This window comes from Artibeus jamaicensis, unplaced genomic scaffold (genome assembly GCF_021234435.1).
Source record: "Artibeus jamaicensis isolate MK-2021 breed Jamaican fruit bat unplaced genomic scaffold, CSHL_Jam_final scaffold_916, whole genome shotgun sequence".
NCBI lineage: Eukaryota > Metazoa > Chordata > Mammalia > Chiroptera > Phyllostomidae > Artibeus > Artibeus jamaicensis.
In genome coordinates, this window is record NW_026522059.1 from 34,396,456 (window position 1) to 34,424,181 (window position 27,726).

The 27,726-nt window shown below is 38.1% G+C and overlaps 1 protein-coding gene across 1 annotated transcript in view; it reads right to left on the reverse strand.

Moving 5' to 3' along the window:
- Window positions 1-4,713: 4,713 nt before the first annotated feature.
- The window catches only part of SLC26A7 (solute carrier family 26 member 7), a 73,628-nt gene continuing 50,615 nt past the window's right edge, over window positions 4,714-27,726 (reverse strand). Inside the window, exons 13-18 of the mRNA XM_037140386.2 lie at window positions 25,761-25,898; window positions 23,685-23,736; window positions 12,866-12,966; window positions 6,165-6,219; window positions 5,951-6,063; window positions 4,714-5,014 (exon numbers count right to left, since the gene is read on the reverse strand). Coding sequence (XP_036996281.2) covers window positions 4,979-5,014; window positions 5,951-6,063; window positions 6,165-6,219; window positions 12,866-12,966; window positions 23,685-23,736; window positions 25,761-25,898 — 495 coding nt within the window. The 3' untranslated portion in view covers window positions 4,714-4,978. The remainder of the gene's footprint in view (window positions 5,015-5,950; window positions 6,064-6,164; window positions 6,220-12,865; window positions 12,967-23,684; window positions 23,737-25,760; window positions 25,899-27,726) is intronic.

A 27,726-nucleotide genomic window follows, 5' to 3' on the forward strand; every position in this document is an offset into this window, starting at 1 on the left:
CAAATAAAAAAATACTAAAAAAACCTTTCTACACTTAGTAGGGAGATGTTTCTTTATTATTTATGACAGAAAGGAAGTAAGTCTGACCAAAATAACCATCCTTCCTATTGTGAATCAATAGAAAATGAGGGCTTTTATATAATGAGTACTCTGGAAGAGATCATAAATCACAAAGCAGTTAGCCCATGTGGAGTAACCCAGTATTCTTTCCTTCTCAAAAAAATCAAACAAGAAAATAAAACAAAAGAAAAAAGAAACAACATGGGACAAAGTGAGAAACTTTCACTGCAGTTAGTATCAGGACCCTCTTCTGCACCTGAGTCTGTGACAACCTGTAGAACTAAGCATGTCTCTGTTGCTACATTTAAAAAAATATATTTTTAAAACTAACTCAATTCTATCTTCTTTAATCAGATGGATGATCAGTAGGAACCACCATCAGAATGTAACACGTCTCAGCTTCTGAACGGCCATTGGTATATTGCAAAACCATGCTGGACCACTTCACTGTTTCATGGCCAGATTCTCACCTGAGTTGCCAGGTGTGGCTGGTAATGTCTATGCTGAACTACTTACTGTATCTGGCATCAGGATGTCTTAACCATAGAGCTCATGCTTATCACGTTTTTAATGCAAAAGCAATCACATTATATTAACCATAAATGACATTCTGGTAATCTTGTTTTTCAGACAGAAAACAGAAACATTTTTAAAAGTATAGGAAATGTATAACTCCCTGCTGTGGACTGAATTATGTCCCCCAAAACTCATATTTTGAAGCCCTAACCCCCTAATGTGACTGCATTTGGAGATAGGGCATATAGGGAGGTAAGTAATGAAAGTTAAATAAGGTCATAAGAGTGAGGTCTTCACTGACAGCATTAGTGTCCTTATAGAAGAGGCACCAGAGAGCGTTCTGTCTGTCTCTGCCACATGAGGACACAGCAAGAAGCCGGCTGTCTGCAAGCCAGGAAGAGAGCTCTCACCATAAACTGAATGTTTGGCTGGCACCTTGATATTTGACTTCCCAGCATAAAGAACTTCGAGACATAAAAGTCCGTGGCTTAAGCCGCCCAGTCTGTGGTATTCTATCACAGGAGCCGGAGCTGAGTAAACCATTCCCATCATCATGGCTCCTGCCCCTCCATCTGGGGACGCAGCAAACTTTCTGCCATAGTTCCTATCTCTTTACCCTGGTCTCTTCTTATTCTTAGCACATATTATCATTTAACTTATATTAAATGTATTTTAAATTTATCTCATTTATTTTCTGTCTTCCTTGTTAGAATGTAGGCTCCATGAGGGCAGGATTTTTTTTCTATTTTATTGATCGCTGAATCGCCCAAACCCAGAAGAGTAACTTATCTGCTTGTCCTTGGAGCAGCAAACCTTTAAAATGCTGAAAAGTAAACAAATCAGCCTAGAAACTCAGGAAACACAAACAACAGCATACAAATGAAGAACCCAAACAAATAATTAAAATACACACATTTGTTAAAATTAGAACAAAAGGATGTTAACCCGGTGAAAAAGAATTATGTAAATGTAGTCATACAGTCAGAGTGCCCTTAATCAGTCGTCCATAAATGAAGACACAATGCCCCACACTTCCAGGGGGGACATTCTGTAAGAATGAATTAAAAGAATAATGAATACCTCCAGTAATTTTCAACACATAATACTTTGTGGCCATTCTAAGAAAAATCGATATATATATATATATATTATTTGCTTTACTGTAAATACCTTGACATGATGGACACAAATTTACTTCAGCACAATAGTTATTAAATTGCAATTTAGTTCTATACGAATTGTTTGTTACATGCTGAGTTAATACAAAGAATTTTAATAAAACAATAGTTAAATGCACTTAAAAATATAAAATGTGCCCTGGCTGCTGTAGCTCAGTGGATTGAGCATGGGCCTGTGAAGCAAAGGGGCGCCGGTTTGATTCCCAGTCAGGGCACACGCCTGGGTTGCAGGCCAGTCTCCAGTAGGGGGTGCATGAGAGGCAATCACACATTGATGTTTCTCTCCCTCTCTTTCTCCTTCCCTTCTCCTCACTCTAAAAATAAATAAATAAAATACTTAAAATATATATATATATATAATAGTAAGTGTGGTATATTAGACTACATGACTTTTACTAAAAATCTTTGGATTGTGAAAACACCATTTAACTCATTATTTGAAATCTGGCAACAAACTCACTGCAAAAAAGCGTGTTCCATATTGAATTAGATCATCATCCCAGAAAATACAGAACACGCATCTCTCAGGCATATGCATGTTCCACAACACTAAATATTTTAGAAACCACTAAATGTCAAACAAATGAAGGTATTAACACATTAATGTTTTCATGAAAAAAGATCTTTTTCTTCATTGTATTATGCATTATAGAACAGAGATCCATCAAATGAAATTACTAAACATGGTTCAAGCTAGGCCTCATAACACTTGCATCATGATTGAGGACAAATAACCTTTAAAATGAAAGACAAATGATAAAATTAAAAAGGCATTTATTTTGCATAAATGTAAAGTTAACAGTCCTTTCCTGGTTACACATTTTATTGTTAATTTATATATGTCAGTTTACAAGGTCCTTAACATTCTTACAGGTCACTTTTAATTTTGCAATTTATTTTGCCATAATAAATATTATGAAAGTATTTAATCACATAAAAAAAGGTGATCTCATAAAAATCATTCAGTTCACTGGAAATATTCTAGCATCTGGACCCTATTGTGTCGCTAGTGCCTGCTTTGAAGTACAGACTTATGGTTCAGAATTTTGTGTGTTGAAACACATACTCAACTACTGGGCTCTCAGACCTCATTTCCAAGGAGTTTCTCAAGGTCAACACTCATTGTTACCTTCATGTGCAGAACAAGTCTTAGAACACAGGCTCCATGTATGACACATGCTTTGGTCTTTCTTTGCTTTGAGATAATATTAACATTGGACACCAAAGTTTTTGGCTTTTAAGCTTTATCCATTAAACTTCTACAAACACTGAAATGCATTCCAGTACACCTGCTCCAGGAGTCCTGTGTTAGCATCAAGAGTAAAATAGGACACATTCTATCTATTGATTAAATATAATGATTGTAATGCCATAATCTCTAACAAATTAGAAAATGCCTGCAGAGCATGAATTTAATTATAGACCAAAGTCACATAGAAAAATATCAATTTATAGATAGAAAAATATATTTCATTTTTTTAAAACTTTCCTTGACTTATGTTTACGTACCAATGACCAATGGATTCAGGATAGTGAATGTTACCACAATCCACCACTGGAATAATTTAATTGGACAGAGTAGAATTTCTTCCTGAACTAATTTTACCTGTAATTACTACCTCCACCTTTTGTTGGTACATTATTTGACAGGAATGAAAGCTGGCCTCACTCATTCCAATTCAGATCACTAATAAAGGGACTGAAGATTCTTGGGGACAGAGTGTTCTTTACAGTTCATGTCAGCTGAAGTTGACATGGCTGGATGAACTACAAGAGCTTAAAATGTTATTATTTACCTTTTATTTTATTACCTTGTCCTACCTAGGACTTAATATTAAAATTAAGGGCCATATGAATGTTACCCACATACTTGCAGGCACAAGAATTTACTCTTACAGATGTCCACAAAAACAATTAAATTACTCCTCTTTCAATTTTGTTTACAACTCGTTTCTCAAACTCACTTTAAAGTATCTGGCTTTTTGTTATACTGGTAATTTCTAAAACAGTTAAAATGCCTTAGGACTTAAGCATAATTATGTAGTCACACCTACCTTTGAAATTAAGATTTCTTAATAGGTAGATTAAATTGATCGATAAAAATATGAACAAGTGTAATTGCATGTAAATAAAAACATTTGTATAAGAATAAAAATGATAACTTATATAGGTTATATAGGTCAGTCTGGCCTATGGTGTTTTTCAATTACCCTGTTGGTTTGGTGAGTTTACAAATAATCACATACATTAAGCTCTCCAACAACAACAAAAAGCATACATAAATGAATATATAGAGGTGTATTATGTTATATCGACTATCTCTCTGAAACAGGAAAGTTTCAAACAACTGTAACCTTATATCAGTAGGATAGCACAAAGCCATCCTATTTACTGGTGATGTTTTCTCATCTAAAACTCATATTTCTGAAAAAAATGTGCAATTTCCACATCCTTGGGCTCCAACAAAATTAAACTTAAAAATGAGACTCTTATGAGGTGGGGATATGGAAATCAGGGGTATCAGGTCTTAAGGCTTCCTAAGCGTTTCTAATATTCACAGCAAAAGAGACTAATGTGAAGAATTTGGTTTCTTTGGGATACCAGTCATCTTAAAAATATTTCTGAAGACTTCGGTGCATGGAACAGAATGGAGAACAATGGTTTCTAGTTTGTTATTTGTTTTTGTTTGACTTATTTTTCTGTGAATTTCATATGGTAGCGCATAAAATAATATTTAACCTTACTGATATTTAATTCTTTTCCATAAGGGAAAATAGCAATTTGCTAAGTTGTTTCTGTATATTAGCTATAGATGGTCCTGGATTTTTATAAATGGTTTGCAAATGTTCTAAAGCTTTGATGACAAAGTATTTCTCAAGTTTTACAAACTAACTTACAACAAAAAAGAAATAAAACAACACAAACTATTGTGGAAAAAGAAATAAGTTCACCTTTACCATTCAGCACACTAAAACTAAGTGCATACCAATTTTTATAAAATAACTATAAATAACCTACTCAGTGAATCTGCTTACTAACAGAAATTAGAAATTGCTGGCAAATCTTGAACAAGGACTCCGTGGTTATGAAGTTGTATTGTACTCATGGTAGAGCTCATCTATCTGTCGGATCTAAACAACAACAGAAAACAGTTGTGCAAGATTCTGCAGGGCCTCTTCAGGGCAGCTGCCAATGGCAGGAGTGGTGCTGCAGCAGAACCAGTCTTAGACCTCACTCTGGTCGTTGAGTTTGCTCAAATTCTGAAATAGAAGAGGGAAGAAAAAGCACATGCTCCTGACCAGTTAAAGAATAGTAGTACTTGAAGAGAGCTGTTCAGCCAAGCTAAGAAAACAGTCTACGAGGCATCGAGTAGAGCAATTTGAAGCTCCCAGCCCAAGATCAGAGTGCTGACTTTGAAATCTGCTCCACCACTTAAAAATGGTGCCACTTCCCTGGGCCTCCGTGTCCTCATTTCTAACACTGGGTTAAATAATAGTATCCACCACAGAAGGTTGCAGCAAATTTAGTGAATTAATATCGGTAAAGCTCTTAGTAGATTCCTAGAACATAACAAGCACTCAGTAAATGTTAGGATATAATGATAATAGTAATAATATTAATGTTAATATTTTATAAATACGTATAGTTCTGATCGAACATAATAGGACAACTCTGAGAGGCCCAACTGCTGTTCCAGGGCATGAGCAAAGGCAACATAATTTAAAGTCAAAGAAAAACTTCAGGACGTCAAAGCTCTAGGATCAGCTCTAAAACTCACGATAAAGCCCCATGTGTGGAAGACAACTGACACTTCAGTCCATGTGAGTGCTGGGCTTCCTAAATACTATCTCCAAAGATGGCGACATAAGGCAATGGCATTAGACTAGGAAAAAAGCTATAATGCTATAATATTCAGAGTGTTTGTATTTGACAAAGGTGGGTTCAAATTCCCAAAATAGTGGATCCCGGAAGAAGCATTCATTTTATAAGGAAGCAGTTTATACTTAATAGGTGATCACCAAATCCTCTGTGCCATGATGCTGTTGGAAGATCCAAATTACTAAACAATGTGGTAGAGGACTCCAGGTGGGGTTTAATATGTATTTTAGATACCAGTTGGGTAGTAGGCTAATATTTTTAAAAAGCCCTTGATCTTACATCATAATTTTTCTTATAATTGTCACATGCCAACTTACCTGTCTCACTGTATTTGAACGAATGTTACTTAGTGCAGCAGATACTGATTTAAAGAAAAATGGTTTCTCGGAGTCTAGATTTCCACAGTACTTCATTGCTTTTACCAAGGAAGCTACAAGAAAGCACAAGTGACATAAGGACTACATTGCAGCAGAAAAATCACCATTCAGTTGTTCAAAGATTAATGCTAGCCAAGGACATTTTCTTTCTTACCTGTACAATGGGCTAAAAATACATCCACATTCTTGCTCTTACAGTCCATGTAAACCTGGAAGAATTAAAATAGTATAGCCACAATTAATGCAGGATAACTGACATGAACGGATACAACCGTCTTCAAAATCAAGAATTTCTAATAAACAACAAAACAAACAAGCAAGCAAAATAAAAACAAAGACACTGAAACAGAGAACTGGGGGACAGCGACCAGAGGGAAGAGGGAAGGGAATTTCAGGGGAAAAAAGGGAAGTATGTACAGGAACAAGAATAAAGGACACATGGACAAAAACTAAGGGGGGTGGAAATGGGAGTGAGGTGGGGAGCACTGGGGGTGTGGGCTGGGATGGGAGTAAAAGACAGAAAACTGTACTTGAAAAATAATTAAATAAAAAATTAATTAATTAATTAAAAAGAATTTCTAATAAAAAGTGCCAATATGATGTTCGACCACCAGAGGGCGGCATTGCTTTACAGTCGGGCATACCCTGGATGGCTTCTGAAGTGTCTTAGCAAAGCTGAATCCATCAGGGCATTTTATCTTCTTATACAAATAAGATTTTTCCTTTTTATTGAATTTATTGTGGATACACTGGTTAACTAATTTATATAGGTTGCACAATTCTAGAACACATCATCTGTACGCTGTACTCGTATTATATGTTCACCACCCTGAGTCAGGGCTCCATTCGTCACCGGTTAACCCCCACCCTCTCCTCCCCCTCCCCTGCCCAGCTCTTCCCCAGCAATCAGAAGCACGCTGTTGTCTGTGTCCCTTTTTTTGTTTATATTCAAAATCTCCCTCCCCCACGCCACGCACACACTGCCAGCAGCTGTCAGCCTATTCTCTATGAGCGTCACTATTTTGTTTATTAGTTCATTTTGTTTATTTGGCTGCTTACATTTTCCACTTCATTTAATAAAAATCAAAGACTTACCTCTCCTTCTGTATAAGAAATATATCAAATTGTTCTCAACTTTATTTTATTTGAAGTCAACGACCCATTTGTGAAAGTGATGAAAACAACTAAACTTTAATATTTTCACAATTTGTACATATGCATGGACTCTCAAAATCCCATCCACGAATGGTAAGTTGAGAACCTCACTGTACTTGAGCTCGACTGGCCAACTTCCGTTTTTAAAGGTCCATCCAGAGATCCTAATTAATTTGGTTGCCATACTGTAAGGAAGCCTCATTGAAGCCTAAGAACATCTCAAATAAGAGGAACTTATTGAAGGCCCTGACCTTAAATTAACCCAGACCAAAGTCACCCCATAAAACACAGTGCAAGTAAATGTAGAAGTTTTAGTGACTGTAAGATAGATTTTCTTATATAACGGTGATGTATTTTACCATTAAAATGTCAAAACCTGCATTTAAACACATTCTAATATTAAGCATGAAACATCTAAAAATTTCCCATATATTCCTCTAGCAGTAACCAGTTCTATGTTAGAAGAATTGTAGAACAGGAGATGTTTCTCTCGGAGAATGAATAAACAAGCAAACAAATAAGTAATATATGAACTGAGGCCTGCACTGTGAAGAAATGGCTCCTGTCTGTGTAACTTAAAATGACCGGTTCAAGGTGACTTGTCAGTGTTTGACTTTCCTGAAGTCTCAAGAAGGCACAAGCAAGTTGCTGTGGGCAGTGAGTGTGTGGATGCTGATAAACAATCTCCAGTTCACTGACCTCTCCAGTGTCCTAAGCCCAAAAGTAAACAGAAGTCACTCCATTTCCTTCGACCTCTCACTGCTAAGAGGTTGTTCCTTATACTAAAGTGACTAAGAAAATAACCCAGGCAGGGTCATTAAAATTGAAGGCATGCTTGGCCAAGGAGACTCTGTGGCTCTTTACTCTGGACCCTCTTTCAGGGTGGTTGCAGCTGAGACATGATGTCGGTTGCACTGATATTATTTGCATCTTAAGAAATGACTTTTGCACAATAAGAACAAAGATTAGAAGCTAACGTTATTGAGCATTTACTAACTTCTCCGAGCTTTATGTTCTTTTTATGGAACACATCATTTCTAAGTTAAGCTTCCCAATAGCTTAATAAAGTGGGTATTTCTACTTCCAGTTTATAGAAAAGTGAATACCTAAGTCCATGGCACATGACCAGTTATATAGCTAACATCTGGACCCAGGGTCCAGCTGTCTTTAAAAGCCTATGTTTTTAATATCCACCATAATTTTCTATAACCATGATGAAATATATCAAATAGTAATAAGGAAATTAAAAAGGGCAAACTGATACAAGACTGCTGGTTTCATAAATATAGGCAAAAACACTAGGCCAAAGAAAATACAATTTTCTTCCAATTTAAAAATAAAACATATCTGTTAATTTATTCCATCATTTTAGTATTTTAACCATTATGGTGGTTTTTAGAAAAGCTTTTGTTCAACATGCCCAATTTGTAGAGTTTTTTGAACTCCTTTAAATTTTCAACCTTAGATTATAAACTCAGTGGGAATAGGTAACCATTTCCTCCTCTTTACTAATTCTGTTGTGATTTGCAATATCTAGAGAGGACAGCTAGTAAATATTAGAGCACATTCAGGAAACAAATTTATAAGAAACAAATATACATACTTGCTTTTTTCCAGTAAAAGAACACTTCTAGCCCTGACCAGGGGGCTCAGCTGGTTGGAGCATGGTCCCATACACCAAAAGGTCATGGGTTCAATTCCCGGTCAGGTCACAAACCTAGGTTGCAAGTTTAATCCCCAGTCTGATGTATATCGGAGGCAACTGATTGATATTGCTCTCTCATATCGATGTCTCTCTCTCTCTCTCCCTTCCTTTCTCTCTAAAATCAATAAACACATCCTTGGGTGAGGATTAAAAAAACAATCATAGTCTAGTGTTTCTCACAGTATGATCCGTGGACCACAGGCCTCAGAAACCTCTGATTGCTTACGATGCAGATCCCGGGGTCAGAACCAGGACCCAGAAAATTGCATTTTAAACGAGCACTTCATGGTATCCTTATGCACAGACATTAAACAACACTTGTCTAACCTTGACAACAGAGAGAAAATAAAAATGCTGAGCACAAGAAGCCCTCCAGCGAAGAGGGATTACCTATGTACAGTCCAAATTTCAATGCAAGAAAAGTATTCATGTGGAACCCTATGCCAAAGTACATAAAGATTTTACAGTGAACAGGATAATGAGGGTTGATTACATAGGGAAAGGATGGCTGACCAAAAATGGCTACTAGATTTAAGGCCTAGGACATTTAAAACTAAATAACAGTTCATAATGTATTTTCTGGATATCTGCTGATGCCCACACAAAAGCAGCCCGCAGTTGTACGAAATGAACAAACCGAGATGCAGACAGGTTAGCTGATCTCCCCAGCCTCTCACAGCGAGCGTGACCCTGCCAAGACTCCACTCTCAGACTGCCACACACCGAGCAGCTTCCCTCCACATAATCCACCTCGTCTTCCCAGAAAAGCCACACTGAAGTTGACCCGTGTACTGTCTCGAGTTTGAAAGGTTGGACATTTTAAACTTAAAGTACAAACAACAGAGACATGGTTATGAAACACCACAAAGTCAAAACCTGCAACCTGAGAACTTTCTAAGACTACTGATCTTCACCGTTCAAAAGTCCATGTCCAATTTCAACTCTGGCGAGGAAATAATACACAAGTATCCCATCCTCCACAAATAGAGAAACGGCAGGACAAAAACATACAAACGACCATTTTCAAACAATGGCAACAGAAAGCCCGGGACTAAAGAGAAAGACAACAAATGAGGCGAGCTCACCAATCATCTTAGCTGTCTGTGCAAACAAGACTTGGGGCCACTGCGTTGGGATGAGGGGGACCCATGGAAAACAGAGTGCTTCACTAGGCTGGGCAGACAGAATGGGAGCCCAGGGAGAATGGGGGGTGTCATTTGTGAGAGTAATAGAAGGAAGAAGACATGCACAGAGAGAGCTCCAGACACGCTCATAGGTTTTTTTTTGTAATATGAAAAATAGAGACATTTATTGAAGAGGATACAAGAAACACATAGGACAATCACACCTCAGTCCTCTTCAAAGTAGGCACCTTGGGACCTCACACATTTCTCCTAATCACCATCAACAGTCCCATCATATTTTCCTGAATCTCATCGATGGTCCAAAATCTCTTCCCTTTCAAAGATGATTTTAGTTATAAGAAAAGCCAGAAGTCACCAGAGTGACTCAATGTTTTAAAAAAAAACTGTGCAGGAAAATATGATGAAGCTGCCAATCTCCAGTTGCCCAGAGCCGTGGTCTTCTGCATCATCTGAATAGTTTCCCTAGAGAAATATTGAAGCTTAACACAGATTAGTTGCTCTACTCACTCGTTTTCAATGCAATGGCCACACAGTACACGCACTCACTCAGTGGTGTCTACCACCCTAATGAAGTTAGTGTTGTTCACGCATGTGCATTCCAGTCCTCTCGGTCAGTTACAGCAAGTGTTTTGCTAGAGGCAAACGCACTCTTAGTGGATACAGCCTGAGGCGGGGGTAGGAGAACCCTGCAAATGCCAGAAGTCGAGGTGAGCTGAGCCTGACGCAGCAGAAGCTGGTGTGGGACTGAGAACAGCTGAGAGACAGATGTTGCCTCCTCCTCAAGACGCTGACCCAAATTTAGAGACCAAATGGAGATAAGAAGGGGGGTACATTTCTTGTTGACTCAGTACTTACCCAAAAGAGAAAAATATTCCAGAAGTGTCTGGCATTTTCCTTGAATTGGCAAAATTGGGTGTTTTTTTCATAGAAATGGGGGCTTGTGAGCTTTCTCAGTTTGAGTGACATAAAATTGTTATTTTTGCATACCAGGATGCGCAGAGACTCTGCAGTGATGGGGTAGAGTAGGAAGCACCATCGTCCCAGAGAATAGAGAAAAACGCCTGCAGCGGGCACTGTCTCAGGGACCACACACGATACCGGGTCACACTCTATGAGGGAATGACGTGAGAGAGAACATCCTGTCACCACCAAGGCTACTTGGTTATCATGGAAGACAACCATGTGGACAAATGACATTGTCTACGCAGGACAATGAGAAAAATGAGGTGGTGAATTAATAACTTGCCTTAGGCATTAGAATGAATAATTATTTCATGACTACCCTTGAATAATTTACTGCTTTCACATTAATAACTCAGAGGTACAATTGCTTTAAATTATAACAAAGATACTTAGACACATCAAGAGCAAATCTTGGCTGTAAAGCTGATTGTAGGCTCAACGTACAGCATCCCCATCATTCAACAAAGTCCTTGAAATGGCCACAGTTCTCAGACACTGGGTACAATGCTGCAGGGAACATGATGGGCAAGACGCAGTCCCTGCCGTCTGAAGCTCTTGGCCAGTTTGCACAGGACTGACATGACCAGACATCTAGTTACAGAGCAGTGGGGAGAGGCGTGCTCTTCTTGCTCCTAGGGTGCGCTGGCTGAAAGCTGTCCTTGGTCTGCCTAGCTATGTGCCTGTCTGTGTTAGAGGCTGGACCAGCTGCTCTCTGAGGGTCTTTTCAGTTCTTTCTTTTCATTGAATTGCAAATCCTGTTTTCACAAGGCTACTGCTTCTGCCACTATGGAAATGATGGTCATGTATATCACAAATTCAAATACAGGACTACAGGACTCAAGAGGAGGAAAGATGAGCTGTAAAGGGGCACAGTTCTCCTCCAAGCCAAGTATCTTTGCCAATGAGCAAGTAGGTTAAAAAGAAAAAGAAAAAGAAAAAGAAAAAGAAAAAGAAAAAGAAGAAGAAAAAGAAAAAGAAAAAGAAAAAGAAAGGAAAGCGAGCAAGAAGGCAATCAGCTAGGATAATGGGATGTGTGAGTGAGGTTCTCCAACAGATGTGCCTGCAGTGAGCTCAGTAGATAAAACTTAGCACCTTTCACCAGAACATTTCTCAAGTCAAGTGCTGCTCCCTGGACAATTCAACAGCTGCAGTCTCCCTTTTTGATGGAGAAGGGGGCCAGGCCAATAGGTCTCTCCCTGGGTAAAGCAAGACATCTGTGGTCCTTTGCCCTGGGCCATCTCCTCCCCAGGCAGCAGGTGATGCCCAACTTCAGGAGCTGCTGAGGTGGCATCAGGACAATGGTGGTGAGATGAGAAACTGCCCTCTTTCTGAAGTGTTTTCAGATGGACCCTCCTTGGCCTGGGTTTGGGGGGGAAATTGTCTAAGCACCACTGTGAGCTGCTTGTTCCATGTGAGAATGTTTCAGTGCCATTTCCAAAGCACCCCCGAACCATCCCTCCCCTGCATTTGCAGGGAAATCCCTTGTGGCTTAACTTTCTGTCTGAGATAGGGTTTCAGACAGGCCCTGCAGATGAAACTCCAAGGTCAGCAGCAGCGCTCTCACAGCGAAGCAGCCACCTCCTGTTGGAGCAGTGCTGGCTGTACATATGTGATGCCCGCTACATCTTAAATCTACGTTCTATCTCATGTGAATATTCCCACCTAAGCCCCTCGCCCCACCACACACACGTACCTAGAAGCTTGACGGGATCTGAAAAGCGATGCCCGGTGGTGGAAGGCATAAAGTCCCATCTCCTTTGGGGAGAAGGGGCGAGGTGGGCACTGAAACAAGCTGGGCCAACATCCCAGAGCTGAGTGAGGAGATGGTGAAACCCTGTTACCAAAGGGAAGGGAAGGCATCAGTCCAAACGCAAGCCGTGTAAATACCTCGGCAAGCACGGAGACTCCAGAAGAGTCGAAAAAGGTCACTCCACTGCAATCCAGGATCAAAGGACACTCCTCATCTGGGCCGGGCTGCGAGGCCTCTTCTGCAGGAGGAACACGGGCTTGCATTAAGGAGGGCTCTCCGAACGTCCTGCTGCCGGTTTTGTTGAAAAGGGGAATGGTCACAGTGGCCTTATGTTTGACTAGCCTAGTGCTGTACAGTTTTGAATCTTTACATTTTCAATTAATTACTAATTATGTCCGAACTGTTTGATTTTTCAAATGTTACGTCAGGCCATTGTTACATGACTCAGAGAAGAAGATGGGCCAGGGTAAGCACCTGGGTCATTTCAAACACGCACCAGCTGAACCTCAGCAAGGTCACGTAATTGTGAAAGAAATGTCTGGCAGCCGGTGCTGGACTGACTAGAATCAAGGCCTCAGGAGGCCCGCATCATACTCTTTCCACAGTTACATGACAGTTTCCTTCACGGGCATGCGCACAGGCAGGGCCTTGTCAGGTGGTGCCTGCAGCTTAAACAGTTTGGCAGCTGTACTTTTCAGGAGACTATTGATTGTCTTGGGGCCTCAGAAGGGGTCTGAAGGAGGGCCCCTGAAAATTGCTTCATTAGGCTCGCAGTAAATCTGCCTCTGAAAGCAGCTATTGGGAAAAGTAAATTCCATTTAGGAGTTCATGACCTCTTTTCCACTGAGGTCCTAAGGGCCACACTTTTTTGTGTGAAATGACAGGGGTCTGAAGCAACCCCAGGCCACGTCTGCGGTCCCTCTGGGGAGAGATGAGGCGCTCAGAACAGCACTGGTAGGCTGAGCCTTTCTCACTGTCAGAAGACAAAGCCCATCAAATAAATTCCAATTGGCTGATTCCTGCAACATTATGTAAAAATAAATTCTTCATTGGAATAATTTTGCCACTTAAAATATCCATGCTTTTCTCCTATGGTGTTATTACAAAGTGGGAATGTGGTAGTTTCTCAATTAGCATTGAGAGACAGTATAAGGGATTGTGTATTTTTAAAAACTTAGAGGGAAATAACAGATGAGTGTAAACCATAGAAAAAATACCGAACATTTATATATAACAGTAACAATAAGAAAAGAGGAAATGCTACAAAGTAATTTTAATGTATTTGAAATTTGCTATTCAGGTACAGGTTGTGTCTAAGGTTCACCTTCAGGTCTGTACGATAGTTATTAATTGAAAAATAAATAGAGCATATACTGTGTTCAAAAATTTTTTTCATATGTAGTGAATGGAACAAATGTGAGGAAGGTCTTATTTCTTCTAGGAGCTCACCCATGAGTGGCAAAGATAGGACTGGTAAATAAATAACATGATTTAAAATGAAAAAAAGGGAATTTACAAGAAGGAGAAGTCTCTTCAAAGCAATTAAGAAAGCTACATTCCAAGGTAACCTTGGAGGATATACATGCATCCCACAGCAGATGTGATGGGGGGGTTTGAGGACTCCGGTCACAGGGACAGCTGTAGCTGAGCACTGAGAGCTGGCCATCTGAAACTCCTGCCGCTCCCTCCGTTCAACCAGCATTTACTGAGGGCCTACGGCATGCCAGGCACTTAAGTGTGCTTTCCGCTTCCCTGCTTTTCCCATGGGAAGGGGGGTTGAGAAATAAGTACGGATTCAGGTTATGCTACGACATGCTTAAAATAGCCAATTAGAACCTCAGTCAAAATGGGAAGTAACCACAATGTAGCTCATGTACTGACCACTCAGTAGTAGTCATGTCGTGCACTATTTGCCTGATTAAACGTAGGACCTACCTCTGCTATGCAAGGGCTCTTCTTTAAATCCTCAGATAGAATGCGCCCTGCTCATTATCAAACATATTAGAGGATTCAGATCATGGGAAAAAAGCACATATCCCAAGTGAAGAATAAAAAGTGGATTGTTGACTGGTATTTATTCATTTACCTCCTAGTCTCATAACACATACACACACACACACGTTGGTGCTACACTAATTAGCTTATAGATACTTTATTGCACTTTGTTTAGAGTTACAGAAAAGGAATTACTAGATTAATTCAACTAAATAAATTTATTAACTAAATAAATTGCACATTATTCAACTTGTGACATGCATTTTCTTACATATTTTTAATAATAAGCACATTTTTATCTGATGATTTAGAAATATTTTACTGAATTTTCAGAGCATAAAAATCTCTAAAAATTAAACATTAAATAAGCTTTTTTAGAGAAGTTTAATGTTCACATGATATACATATACAAAATATATATAATGGATTAGATATTTTCATACCACATTAGATATAAAAATAGTTTTAGTAATCATATTGACAATGTCCCATGGAATTCAGTATTTGAAGGGTTCCTATACATATATTTTTGACATATCTGTTTTATAAAATAATATGTATACAATTCCTTTAAAGGCAATAGTGGATTTAAAGTCAATTTATACCAGCTTTTTTGACATCTTTTCAATATGTTACTTGTGCCACTATCTCTCAATTCCATGTTTCATTATAGCATGTTGGTAATTAGCCACAATGAAATATTTACACTATGGAAATTGGCAAATGCTACAATCATCAGGGTTTCTCCACTGCTCCACATCACACCCTCCATTCCAAGAGTTGTTTGTTAAAGATTCAGCAGCATATTACTGGTATAATGAGGATATACTAGTTAAATATAAAGAAAACAATCAGCAATTTTTAACAATCAAATGGCTTTGATTAAATAAATGACTTAAATTACTACAATCTTTAGGAACAGTTCTTAAAATGAAGTGATGACATAGTTTATTATCAAAATTAGTCAATTAATTTTTTATCTGCTTATTTAATTCTATTCCCAGCAAAAGATATGTCCTTTATAACATAGCACACATTACAAAATAAGCTAAAATTTAAAATCCATGGTTTGAAAATTTATATAGAAAAAGTTATTAATATGTAATCCTCAAAAATTAAAAATTAAAGAAATTATCAGGGTTTTTTTGATTAATTTTAAATTTCAGAAAGCAGGGAAGGGAGGGAGAAAGAGAGGGAGAGAAACACTGATGTGAGAGACACATCAATTGGTTGCCCTTTGTGTGCCTCAGCTGGGGTCTGAACCGGCAATGTGCCCCAAACGGGAACTGAACTACAATCCAGGCATGTGCCCTGACCGGGAATCAAACTGGTGACCTTTACAGTTTGTAGGATGATGCCAAACCCACTGAGCCACACCAGTCAGGGCAATTTTTCAGAGATCTTTAAACCTTATTCTTTATATATTAGAAAACATAACTGTCATTGGTATTGGCTAAAAGAGAGGCTTAGTAAAAAGACACTGTAATCTGAAAAGTATCAGCAGCTAGTTTGTTTAGAAAAGGCCAAGGCATTACTTTCCTGAAAGGAGCTACATAAATTATTATCCATAACTATAACTATACGGCAGGAGCTCTATCATTGCCATTTCTTAGCCAGACAGTCATGGCTAATCAATCATAGTACTTTTTCCACTGAAGTCAAAGAAGGCCTGAGACTTTTTATCAACTCAGTGCTTTAGGAAGCCACTGCTAGTTCATTAAGAAAGTTATGTGTCAATCTGGACTTAGTACTACAGTGAAAAATTAATCTATGTATATGTTGTAGAGAGAGATTGATCACTGAGTCTAAGTGACTAGAAAATGGTCACTTAGAAAAGTATAGAAAATTCTTTAAAACACAAGTTTTCTTTTCTATTTTGTCACATTTATTTCACTTGTAATTTACACTTGCCATTCTCTATATTTTCTTGTAATCTCTTCATAATTGAAGTGGTAATAAACTGTTATTAGAATGTTTGGTTTTTTCAATACTGATACAACAATTTCCCTTCCATTTTCTGACTGTGTACTTGCTTTGTATTTCATTTTTACACCTGAATTTCTTTCCTGTTCCTTTAATTAAAGTATTTGCTTATTTTCAGACCACTCAATACAAAACAAATGAAGCAAAAGAACTGTACCCTGTAGTTATGGGTAATAATTTAAGTAAGTTATTTTAACAAAAGCAATTCACGATGTCTTTAGTAAAGTAAAAAAAAAAATGTTTAATGGGAAAGTTACCATTTTGCTCAAATGAAACTTTAAATACAATGGAGATTTCTGAAAATTTTCCAAAAATAAGTGACATTTTCCTTTATACAGTCTCCTCCCCGTTCTGCCATTGTACAGATTTGATGGCTCTAACCACGGGTCTAAGCTTCTAAGTAAATCAAACGCTGCAATAAAAATCACATCGTCCTAGAAAAGAGTAAAGTGAATTCACAGCTAATATCCTGCATTAAGCAAAATGAGGTAAACTCAGAGCGTGTGTATGGGACACAACAAATCTATACCCACGCAGAATGTGGTAAATAATGGGCCTTATCTACCAAAAACAACATTTCAGAAAAAAATAAACCATCAGGTGTGGGTGGACAATTAATTCCAGTCTGTGGAAGCTTGCTCTTTCCTGTTGAATATTCATTAACACCTTTAATTTAAAAGTATCCATGGCTGCATAATTCAGGAGTGCTTTTCATAAACTTCAATAAGTTCTTGACAGTCTGTGAGTCACTCATAATTTTTTTGAAAAGGCATTTCTGTTAATATCAATTAACTATTGAGAAGCAGATTTGCATCTCTAATTTGTCAAGAAAACAAAAAGATAAGAAATATTTAGGACAAACCACAACACCATCTTTTGAAAACCTATGCATGTTATTGAGTACTTCATTCAATCATTCATTCACTCAAGGACTTATTCAATGTAGGTGTATTTGGTGCTTACAGTAGGCACTGTCCTCAGAAATGCGAGTGGTAAACAAGAGAGATTATGGTCCCTGCCTCAATGGACTCACAATGAAGCCCGAAACCCAGTCAACTGAATTAGTAATTTGAAGTATAAGAAGTCTGAAAAAATCAGGCAGAAAGCGTGAAGGTGTACAGGAGCAACTTGGTGCGGTGGACAAAGTCCCCGCAAATGTCCATATCTTAATCCCCAGAAACTGTGAATATGTTGCCTTATATGGTAAAGAGACTTACAACTTCATGAAAGTAAGGCCTTGATTTGGCCTTGAAATGGGGGAGTTATCCTGTATTATTTAGGAGGGTTCAGTGTAATTACAGGGTCCTCATGAGAGGGAAGCAGGTGGGTCAGGGTCAGAGCAGACGTTGTGGTGGAAGAAGATGTCACAGAGATTTACAAATGCTGCACCACAGGTTCGAAGAGAAGGGAAGGGGCCCTGAGAAATGTCAGTGGCCTCAACCAGTGGTAACAGGCAGGCAAGTAAATGGGTTCACCTCCAGAAAAAAATTAGTCCTATTACACATTGATTTTCAGATTCATTTCAGCCTCTGTCCTCTAAAACTGTAAGAAAATGAAACTTTGTTGTTTTAAACCACCACATTTATGAAAATCTGTCTATTGTTACAGCAACAGTAGGAAAATGGTACTCCCCAATGGCTACTTTGCGCAGTGGAGGGTGGTGGTGAGAGTGGGGGCTTATGCTCGACTTATGGATTCATTATGGCAGAGATCATACCTGCTTTTTTCATCTTTAAACATGCAGCACCGGTCACCGTGCCCAGGACTTAAGAGATGTGTGGCACCTAGAAGAACTATGCCCTAGTGAACCAGGGCATGCATTAACTAATGCAGAAATTAAAAGGCAAGTGGGATGTGCGGACTGAGGCAGGAGCATTTGAGGTTAGGCAGGTGAGAAGGTGGCGCAGGTGAGTCTGGAAAATCATACCGAGAGAGATGTTGTCAGAGTGCCTCTTGGTAATGGCACAGCTTCACTAATGTGTTTTGGGACATAACCTAGTGAACATGGTAATGCGCAATTTCTCCACATTTGAGCACATTTTGTTTTTTCATTCAGAGAAATATGATGACTTCCATCTTATTATTTACATAGTTTGTTTTATGTATTTTGATTATGCATTGATGTGCTCAACTACAAACCTTCCCCTTCTGTAAAGTTTGTTGAAGGGGATTTTTTTTCTTTCCCACTCTCTTGCTCAACTAATGTCTCCCTTTGCTTTAGTAACTTTCAGATCTATCTGGTTTTTCCTGGATGACCTCCAGAATCTTTGTTACTTTTTAAATCCTCAACTGAGGATATGTTCATTGATTTTAGAGAGAGAGGAAGGGAAACAGAGAGAAAGAAAAATCAATCAGTTGCCTCCAGTTCCTGCCCCAAACAGAGATTGAACCCACAAGGAATTGTACCCTCAACCTAGTTATGTGCCCTGACAGGGAATCAAACCCACAACCTTTTGGGACGATGCTCCTATCAACGAAGCCACCTGACCAGGGCACCTCCCAGTATCTTAAATTCACCATCTTCCAAAATAAACATGTCTCTTCTCCTAACTATCCTCCTGGATTCATTATTACCCCAGAATGAGAGTTTAAAAGCTTCAAAATCATCACTTGTATTGCCCTCCCCTTTCACAAACAGTGTAAGCTATGCTCATTCCATGCTGAAATCTCTTTGAAGCCATCCTTTTTTTCCCTGCAATTTCATACCCTGTGACCAAACCAGAAGAAGATGGCACTGTCCCTTTTCATCTCTGGATTACAACGAGCCCACCCTTCTTGCTTGTGTCCTTGCAGGCCACAGAAAGGTCAGCACTCATGGATCCCAACTTCAAGCAGCTGCTCTTGTCTGTGTGCATGTCTGCTGTCACCAGGGTCTCTAGTTCTGTCTGTCCCTAACCAACGGCACGATCCAGAGCAAGCCATGCCCCACAGGCCTCAACTTCTTCATCAGGAAAATGAATAGCATACTATTACCTATTTGAAAATGAAAGTATAGTACTTAGTTCTTACCCATTTCAGATCTATTGAAAAGAAGAATGCCCATTGAAAACTGTACAGTGCTTTACAAATGGTATTATAATTTTCATTTACTGGCCAAGTGTTCATTGGACAATAAAAGATAATACAATGGAAGTGGGGGAAAAAGCACCCTTTGCCTTAAAATCCAGTTAAAAGACAAATATGCACAAATAAAACAACTCTAGCCATATAAGACTATTTGAGTGAAGTGTGTGGAAGTCTCTCTGGCTTCCCTATTATTATGATCTCCATTTAACACCTGAAGACACTGAATTCCAGGTTGCACTTGACTGGATACTTCCCTGCATGGGTCTTGTTGGCTTATTTTTGTACTTAATGGGGTTGCCAAGGATTCTGTCCTTTCGATTTATTTTACTTCTCCATTACATCTTGAAAAGAGTATATGATTTAGATTGGCAAAGAAGGGAGATGCTTATACTCGAGAGAGTATAAAGACTCAGAGCCAGGGATAATTAAATTAGGGGCCATTAACTGATTTGTCTAACGTGATGGAGGACTCGTGTAGTCTGTAGTAAAAGAAAAAACAGTTTGTGAAGATAAAAGAGAGTTTTAGGTGCCATGCTCAAGCATGGGCACTTAATTCTCAGAAGGGACCTTTTATCATTGTTTTAAGCATAAGAGAAATTTTAAGTAAAGATGACTTAAAGTCAACCTGCCATCACAGCACAAAACAGAATAAAGCTGCAATGGCAGTTACATCTCAGCCTGTGCATCATTGTCAACATTGGCAGTAGCCTCTTGCAGCCTATTGTTTGGAAGATTCTCGGGCTACTTTGCCTCATAGGAGGAGTGCAAGTTCAGGAAACTGGGTATTTTACATTCATGGAATAAAAACAAGAATGTCTCATAGAAGAAAAAAACATCTATATGAAAATCATACAGATTCATTTTGAAAATGGTTAAACACAGAATCAGAGCAACAAAAGTGAAGAAATGAAGGTAATAAAACCAAGAATTGTAGTAAATGAATTGTGATTGGAGTTAAATCGAGAAAGGAAAGCAAGAACAGGAAATGTAACCTTGGCATTTAGCACACAGCGGGATGAAAGCAGGACGGTGTCCTGAACAAGGATAAATGACAGAACCCGGGATACCTTGGAGCATCAGAAGAAGGGAGAGCAGGAGGATGCCAGAAAAATATTCTGGTCAACCAGTTCTGACTGCTATAAAAGGGGCCCTGGGGGCCAAAGGCTTCACAAGAATACAGCAAAAGAGACCGTGCTCATCAGCTACTCTTCTTGTGCAAAGTGAGTCTCGTCTATTATAATTTTCATTTAGTACACAAGTATAAAAAAATGCAATGGAAATGAAAAGGGAAACAAAGGTAAAAATGCTTTAAAAAAGTTTAACACTCAAGAAATGATCATTAAATAAGTACTATGTCACATATATAGTATATATGTACTATATATTATGTATAATATATAATGTATAATATATATATATAATAGTCTGTCCAGAAAAAGTCCAGCCATTGTTAATGAGAATAGTTTGTCCAACATTGATGTAACCAGGCAGCCAAGGAGAGTGGACTGGAATGCACATGTGCAAACAATGATGACTTCACTATACTGGTCAGTGTGGGAGGGGGATAGACGCCATTGAGGGAGCATGTGTACTGTGTGGTCATCGCATTCAAAATGACGGAGCAAGCAGAGCAGTGAATCTGCATCGAATTTTGAGTTAAGCTTGGAAATTCCTTCAAGAAAACTATTCAGATGATTTAAAAGGCTATAGCTATGGGCAACTCATGACTGGTAGTTTCATGGACAATATGCCCACTCATACATCATGTCTCGTGCAGTTTTCTGGTGAAACATGAAATCTCCCCGGTGACTCAGGCCCCTACAGCCCAGATTTGGCACCCTGTGACTTGTAGTTTTTCCCAAAACTCCAATCACCTTTGAAAGGAAAGAGATTTCTTGTCATTGATGAGATTCGGGAAAATACAATGGGCAGCTGCTGGCGATTGAGAGAATGTGTGAGGTCCTAACATGCCCCTAACGAGGAGACTGAAGTGTCACTGTCCTATGTACAACGTTTCTTGTATCTTGTGTCTTATTTAATAAATGTCTCTATTTTTCATATTACATGGCTGGATACGTTCTGGACAGACTATTTCTATATATGCTAAATACTGATATACATGCTAAACATATATAATGCATATACTATATATAAAAATATATACTAAATACATTATTGTATAATGCTTATAGTATTATATAAACATTCTTTTACAGCCAAGACAAGAAACAGAAAATGTGACATAAGAAGTCAGAAAAGACCAGAGAAGCTAACGTCTGAGCCACACCCATGTCGATATAGGTCGTGCAAATGATTCATGTGTTTATGCCATATTTATTTTATTGTTTTATTCTATATGTCACATATTCATTCAAAACATATTATATACAGTAATAAATATTGTAGTATGTATTTTATCCTCCTATAAGCATTTCACATGTTCTTGTACTGTTAATAAATATTTTAGTTGTTTTCAGATTTGGAGAAATTATTTTAAAAAGTTACTAAGAACAATCTCTATATGTTCCAAGGTACAAATATCAAAAGATTTTTTCTTATTGTCTTTAGAAGTACAAAAATTAATATAGCTCAGCTTTTTTATTGTTTTAAGTTTGTATAAATGAAATTGGACTTTTAAAATATTTTTCTTTGTCTTGCTTTCTTCCAATTATGTTTATAGGATTCATCCAATTTTAATTTTTAATAACTCTGCTATGTAATAAATATGTCAAATAAAAACTCAAGTGTATAAATATATGCAGTTTATATAGACCTGCTGCTTTTTTGTGAACTGTGAGCTGTGTTTAGATTTGGAGTTACAAACAATACTGTGTGAACATTCTTACTTGTGTGACTTGCTGCACATAAGCTCTCATTTCTTTAGGATGTATCACTAGAAGCTGACCATACAGTATGGGTGTCTTTAACTTGACGTGGTACTGCCCCACTATTCCCCAGGGTGGTGTAACAGCTGACACACCCACCAGCTCTGTGAGAGTCTGCTTGCTGCCCACATCTTCACCAACTCTTAGAGTTGTCAGATTTTACCAGTTAGGTACCTAGTTATTTATTGTGAATTTAATTTACATGTCCCTGATAATTATTATGAATAACAGTGAAGTTAATCATATTCTCATATATTTATTGGAAAAATTGGAAATGTCTCCATTTGAGAAATGCCAGTCCATGTCTTCTGCCTGCTCTTATATTGGGCCATCTGCCTGTTACCTGTTGATATGTTGGAGAGCACAACTCTTTGTTACATCCATCATCTTTCACTCTGGCTTGCCATTCATGCTTTATTTGGTGCTCTTGATAAATAATTCAGTGCAGTTTAATAACCATTGTTTTTATGTTTAATGCTTTACAGTTTTTGTATATAGTCTCTTCTAAATTTATATTTTGTCTACCACTCATAGGCCTTTGATTCACTTGGTATTCATCTGGGTATACAATATGGGAGAGAGGTGTAATTTCATGTATATCAAATATACTAAACAATGGATATTGTATTTCCCTTATTTACTTATAAATACCATATATTTAAGTGTTTTGAGTATTTTAATGCCTTGAAATAAGGTTTTACATCTTCATTCTGTGTAGGTTTATACATCTTTACATAAATTTACTTCTAAAAGAGAGCAGGAGGTAAGAGGAAGGTAAAGACAAAGAAGAAAAAGAGAAGGAGAGAGAAGACAAGAGGAAGAAGAGAAGAGGGGGGAGGGGAGAAAAAAAGGAAAGGACCAAGCAGGAAAGGGAGGAGAAGAACAGGAGAAAGTGGAGGGAGGAGAAAAGTGAGGAGGGGAAAAAGGACGCAGGAGGCAGGCGGAGAGAGAAGAAGGGGAAGCAGGTACCATTCTCTGGTGTACCGTCAAGTCCTAACACTTTACTTTTTTTAAAAAACTGACTCACCGTTGCAACTATTGCCATTGGATGGAGAAATGAGCAAGGTGTTTCGTTCACACTGAAATAAAAATAAATATAAAGAATAATAGCATTATAAAAATTCATTTCTGCCCCTGAAAAGAAGTGCATTCTTTTCTCCTTAAATAACAAAAATAATGAACTGGAAAGCATTATGCTAAGCAAAATAAGCCAGGCGGTGAAAGGAAAATACCATATGATCTCACCCTTAACAGGAACCTAATCAACAAAATAAACAAACAAGCAAAATATAACCAAAGATACTGAAATTGGTAACAGGCTGACAGTGACCGGAGGGGAGAGGGGAGGGAATTTCAGGGGAAAAGGGGAAGGGTTTGCAGGAACAAGTATAAAGGACACATGGACAAAAATTAAAGGGGGTGGAAATCATTTGTATGATGGGAGGGAGGGAGGTGGGGAGGGCTGGAGGGTTGGGCTGGGGTGGGGGTAAAAGGCAGAAAACTGTATTTGAACAACAATTAAAATAAAAAAATAACTAGTTTCCAATAATTATTTTCCATAGCTTATTTTTCAGAACCGTAAATGTAACAGGCTGAAATAATAAAATGGTCATCAGCTCTAAGTATGAATTTGCTCAGTAGACAATTTATGTTATCAAGTCAAACTATCTCCTTTGAAATATGTCATGCAAGACTGCTTGATTTTTGATCGGGAAGTAAATTTTTAATGTGATTTCATATAGTATATCCAATCAGAAAGTAACATCAATAACACAGCATTCTTTGAGAGAGAATCACTAACCATATATTTCATATTATACAGAAGTCAACTGTTCATCTTGAGACCTATGAAAATGCCCAAGAAACATTCCTAATTTATGAAAATGCTGAGTAATAAAAATGACTCCATATCCTATAAACTTCTTAAAATTGATAATTGATGCCCTAAAGAGATAGCATGCTATCCACATCTCAAAATGTATTATTGTTAATTATTGTTATTTTTAATTATGACAATGGATACTGCATTCCAAGGACTTTACATTAGTCATTTAATTCTCAGAACAATTCTATGATGTTACTGATCTCATTTTTTTATAAAAATTTTAAAATTTCTAAATTTTGAAAAGGTTAAATAACTTGACCAAAGGCACAAAGCTGGTCAGAACCTGGGTTAACACCTGGGCTCATGCCTTTACATTTCAAACCTCATGCTCCAAAGTGCTCAGTTACACTATATTTCCCTTGAAATCAATCTTCACCTTGGAGGTTGACTACAGAACATTTATTTTCCTTTCTAGATACCCAATGGTGCAGATTATGTATTTTAAGTCTGGTTCTGACAGCTACCAAATAATCCCCACTAGGTTACCTTACGTCCTGGGGCTGGTGATGATTCAGACAGCTCAAAAGGGGGACTAGCCCCTGAAAGACATTTGACAGATCTGAGTTTCCTTTTACTGGTCTTAAAAGTATGCCTCTGAAGTCCTCCATGCTGAAGAATTTTGAAGAATTTATGTAAATATTCCAAGCACAAGGAGCTACAAAATGACTGCACACTCCTGTAGTATTGACTAGACTTAGAAACTTGCTTCCAAAGGGTTCAGTATGGAAAGGGGGACAGGAGAGCGGACTTGACAGTGGAGAAGCCTCACAAATGTTTCCTCATCCAGGTGACAAAGTCAGTTGGCAACAGTGATAAGTCATGTTGGCAGCACGAACCCTTGGTATAATATGATGAAAATGACACTTTACGTCCATAATTTTCCTTCCAAAAGTTACATCTCTAGTCTTACAGTGAGAAGAACACCAGATAAATCCAACAGAGGGAAATTTTACAAACTACCTAACCAGACCTACTTAAAACTGTCAAAGTCATCAAAAAAGGAATGTCTGTGCAACCGTCACAGCAGAGCGGAACCTAAGAAAAGACAACTAAATGTGATGTGATATTCTAGGTGGAATCCTGGAACAGAAAAAGGACATTAGGTAAAACTAAGGAAATCTGAATGAAGGGGGACTTTAATGAATGTATACATTCTTTAGTATCATGACATAGGGTTACCTGTATCGCGACATGTAACCATGAAACAGTTGGCCCTACCTTGCCGGTATCGTCAAGTGGCTGGTCGCTGGCATTTTCTTTCTGGATTATAGTCATCAGATCAGTATGAAACTTCCTTGCATTCAGAAAAACAAGTGGTTGGTTTATTGAGATAATTTTCACCTGTTGCAGGGTTTCCTTTTGGAGGAGAAAAATATTAGATTCGGAGACGTGAATAAAATAAAAAAGGATAACTCTAGTCAATAAATCTCAATCTTACAAGTCCAAATGTCACTCAGTCATGGAAGCAATCTCTTAGCTAGCATTTTTATTATTGAAACATATTTGGGGAACTTAATATACTACCATGTTTCTTGGAGAAAATATGTATATTACATTCACTAAGAAACATTAATAACCATGAAATAAGTCTGAAGCTTTTCAGAAAATAGCTCTTATCCTTACTTACTGGGTTTTGGGGTTGCAATGGCCTAGAATACCCAGAGTATGAGGAAGGTTTATTCTTCCAAAAGTTATTTCTCTTACTCAATATAAAATTTAAAAATTTATCTACTTAATCATGAATATTTTAAAAAACAAAAACATGTCCTAAAAGTTCATACTGGCAGCCATTAGCCTCATAAGGACACAGCTTTCCTTTGGCTGGTGTGTGACCTTACAAGTGGCTGATAACCCTAATGAGAGAAAGAAACCTAGAGGTTGTATCCGAAGTTTCATTTCACTTTGGGCAGGCCTAGGCCCTACATTGCCAGGATGCAGGTAAGGCACACAGAAAAAGAGAAGGAAAAGTCTCGATATGAAAGGTATCTGCTTTGGTCATTTGCCCAGGTCATTTGCCCAGGTCTCCCCAGTGGCAATTGATGGTATGGAACTGAAACTGTCTTCTCCATGACCTTTGGGCAGGAGTCAGACCTGGAAATTGAGAGGGTGATTATGTTCTATGAAATGATAACTCCATACCAACTACATAAAGCTTTACTCTTTCAGGCTTTAGTATTTACATAGAAGAGACACAGGGGAAAGTAAATCATCCAAGCGGAGAAAGAAAGATAAAAGAAATATTAAGCATGTGAACCTGGACAATTCACTTAACCTTTCTCAGTTTTCTCACATTTACAATTAGGTTAATATTTAAACTAGATTATCACATAAAGTTCCTATAGCTATCCAACTGAGTACACTCTAGAAAGTGAAGACACTTGCAATAAGTCACTGAAGAACACAAAAATCCTTAAGTTATCAAACCAACTTCTAGTTAAGACTAAATCTCTTACAAACCCAAAATAAAACTATTCTTGGGCCTGTCATATTTAGTTACCACGAAATTCCTCACCCTAGACCCACCCACTGATCACACCACATAATTGTGCTGGTAGATTGTTTTCAGTTAAGACAGTATTTTTTACAGAGCAGCCATGGGGATGTAAAGTACAGCACAGGAAATGGAGGAGCCAAAGAACTTGTATGCGTGACTCATGGATGTGAACAATGGTTGGAGATCGCCTGAAGGATTCGCGGGTGCTGGGCAGAGTGGGGAAAGGGGGAAGCATCGGGACAACTGTAATAGCACAATCAATAAACTATAATTTAAAAAATACAGGTATTCATTAAAGAATACAGATTCAAAATGCGCCAGAGAATAAATTCTCAATGTGTTGAATTCATTGAAGGGGAAGAGCTGCCCCAAACTGAGAATGACTGTTTCATTTAAGAACAGTTGTTATTCAGGTGTGTGACTGGATTGTAACCGATTGAAGTTTAAAGACATGAAACATTTTCACCTTCCTACAAATTCCTTCATTCACTTCCCCATGTGTTTAGCCTGAGAAGGTAAAGATCTGATAGAAATTATTAACCAGTGATCTCTAAGCTTAAAAATATTCAAACTCCTGTTTCAAAGATAAGAATGCCAAAGCTAATGTATTGGTATATATCTGTGTGGGGGGTAGATACATAGCCCATAGAGTAATTTAGGTTCCCAAGAGCCAGTCTGGGACTTGGCAAA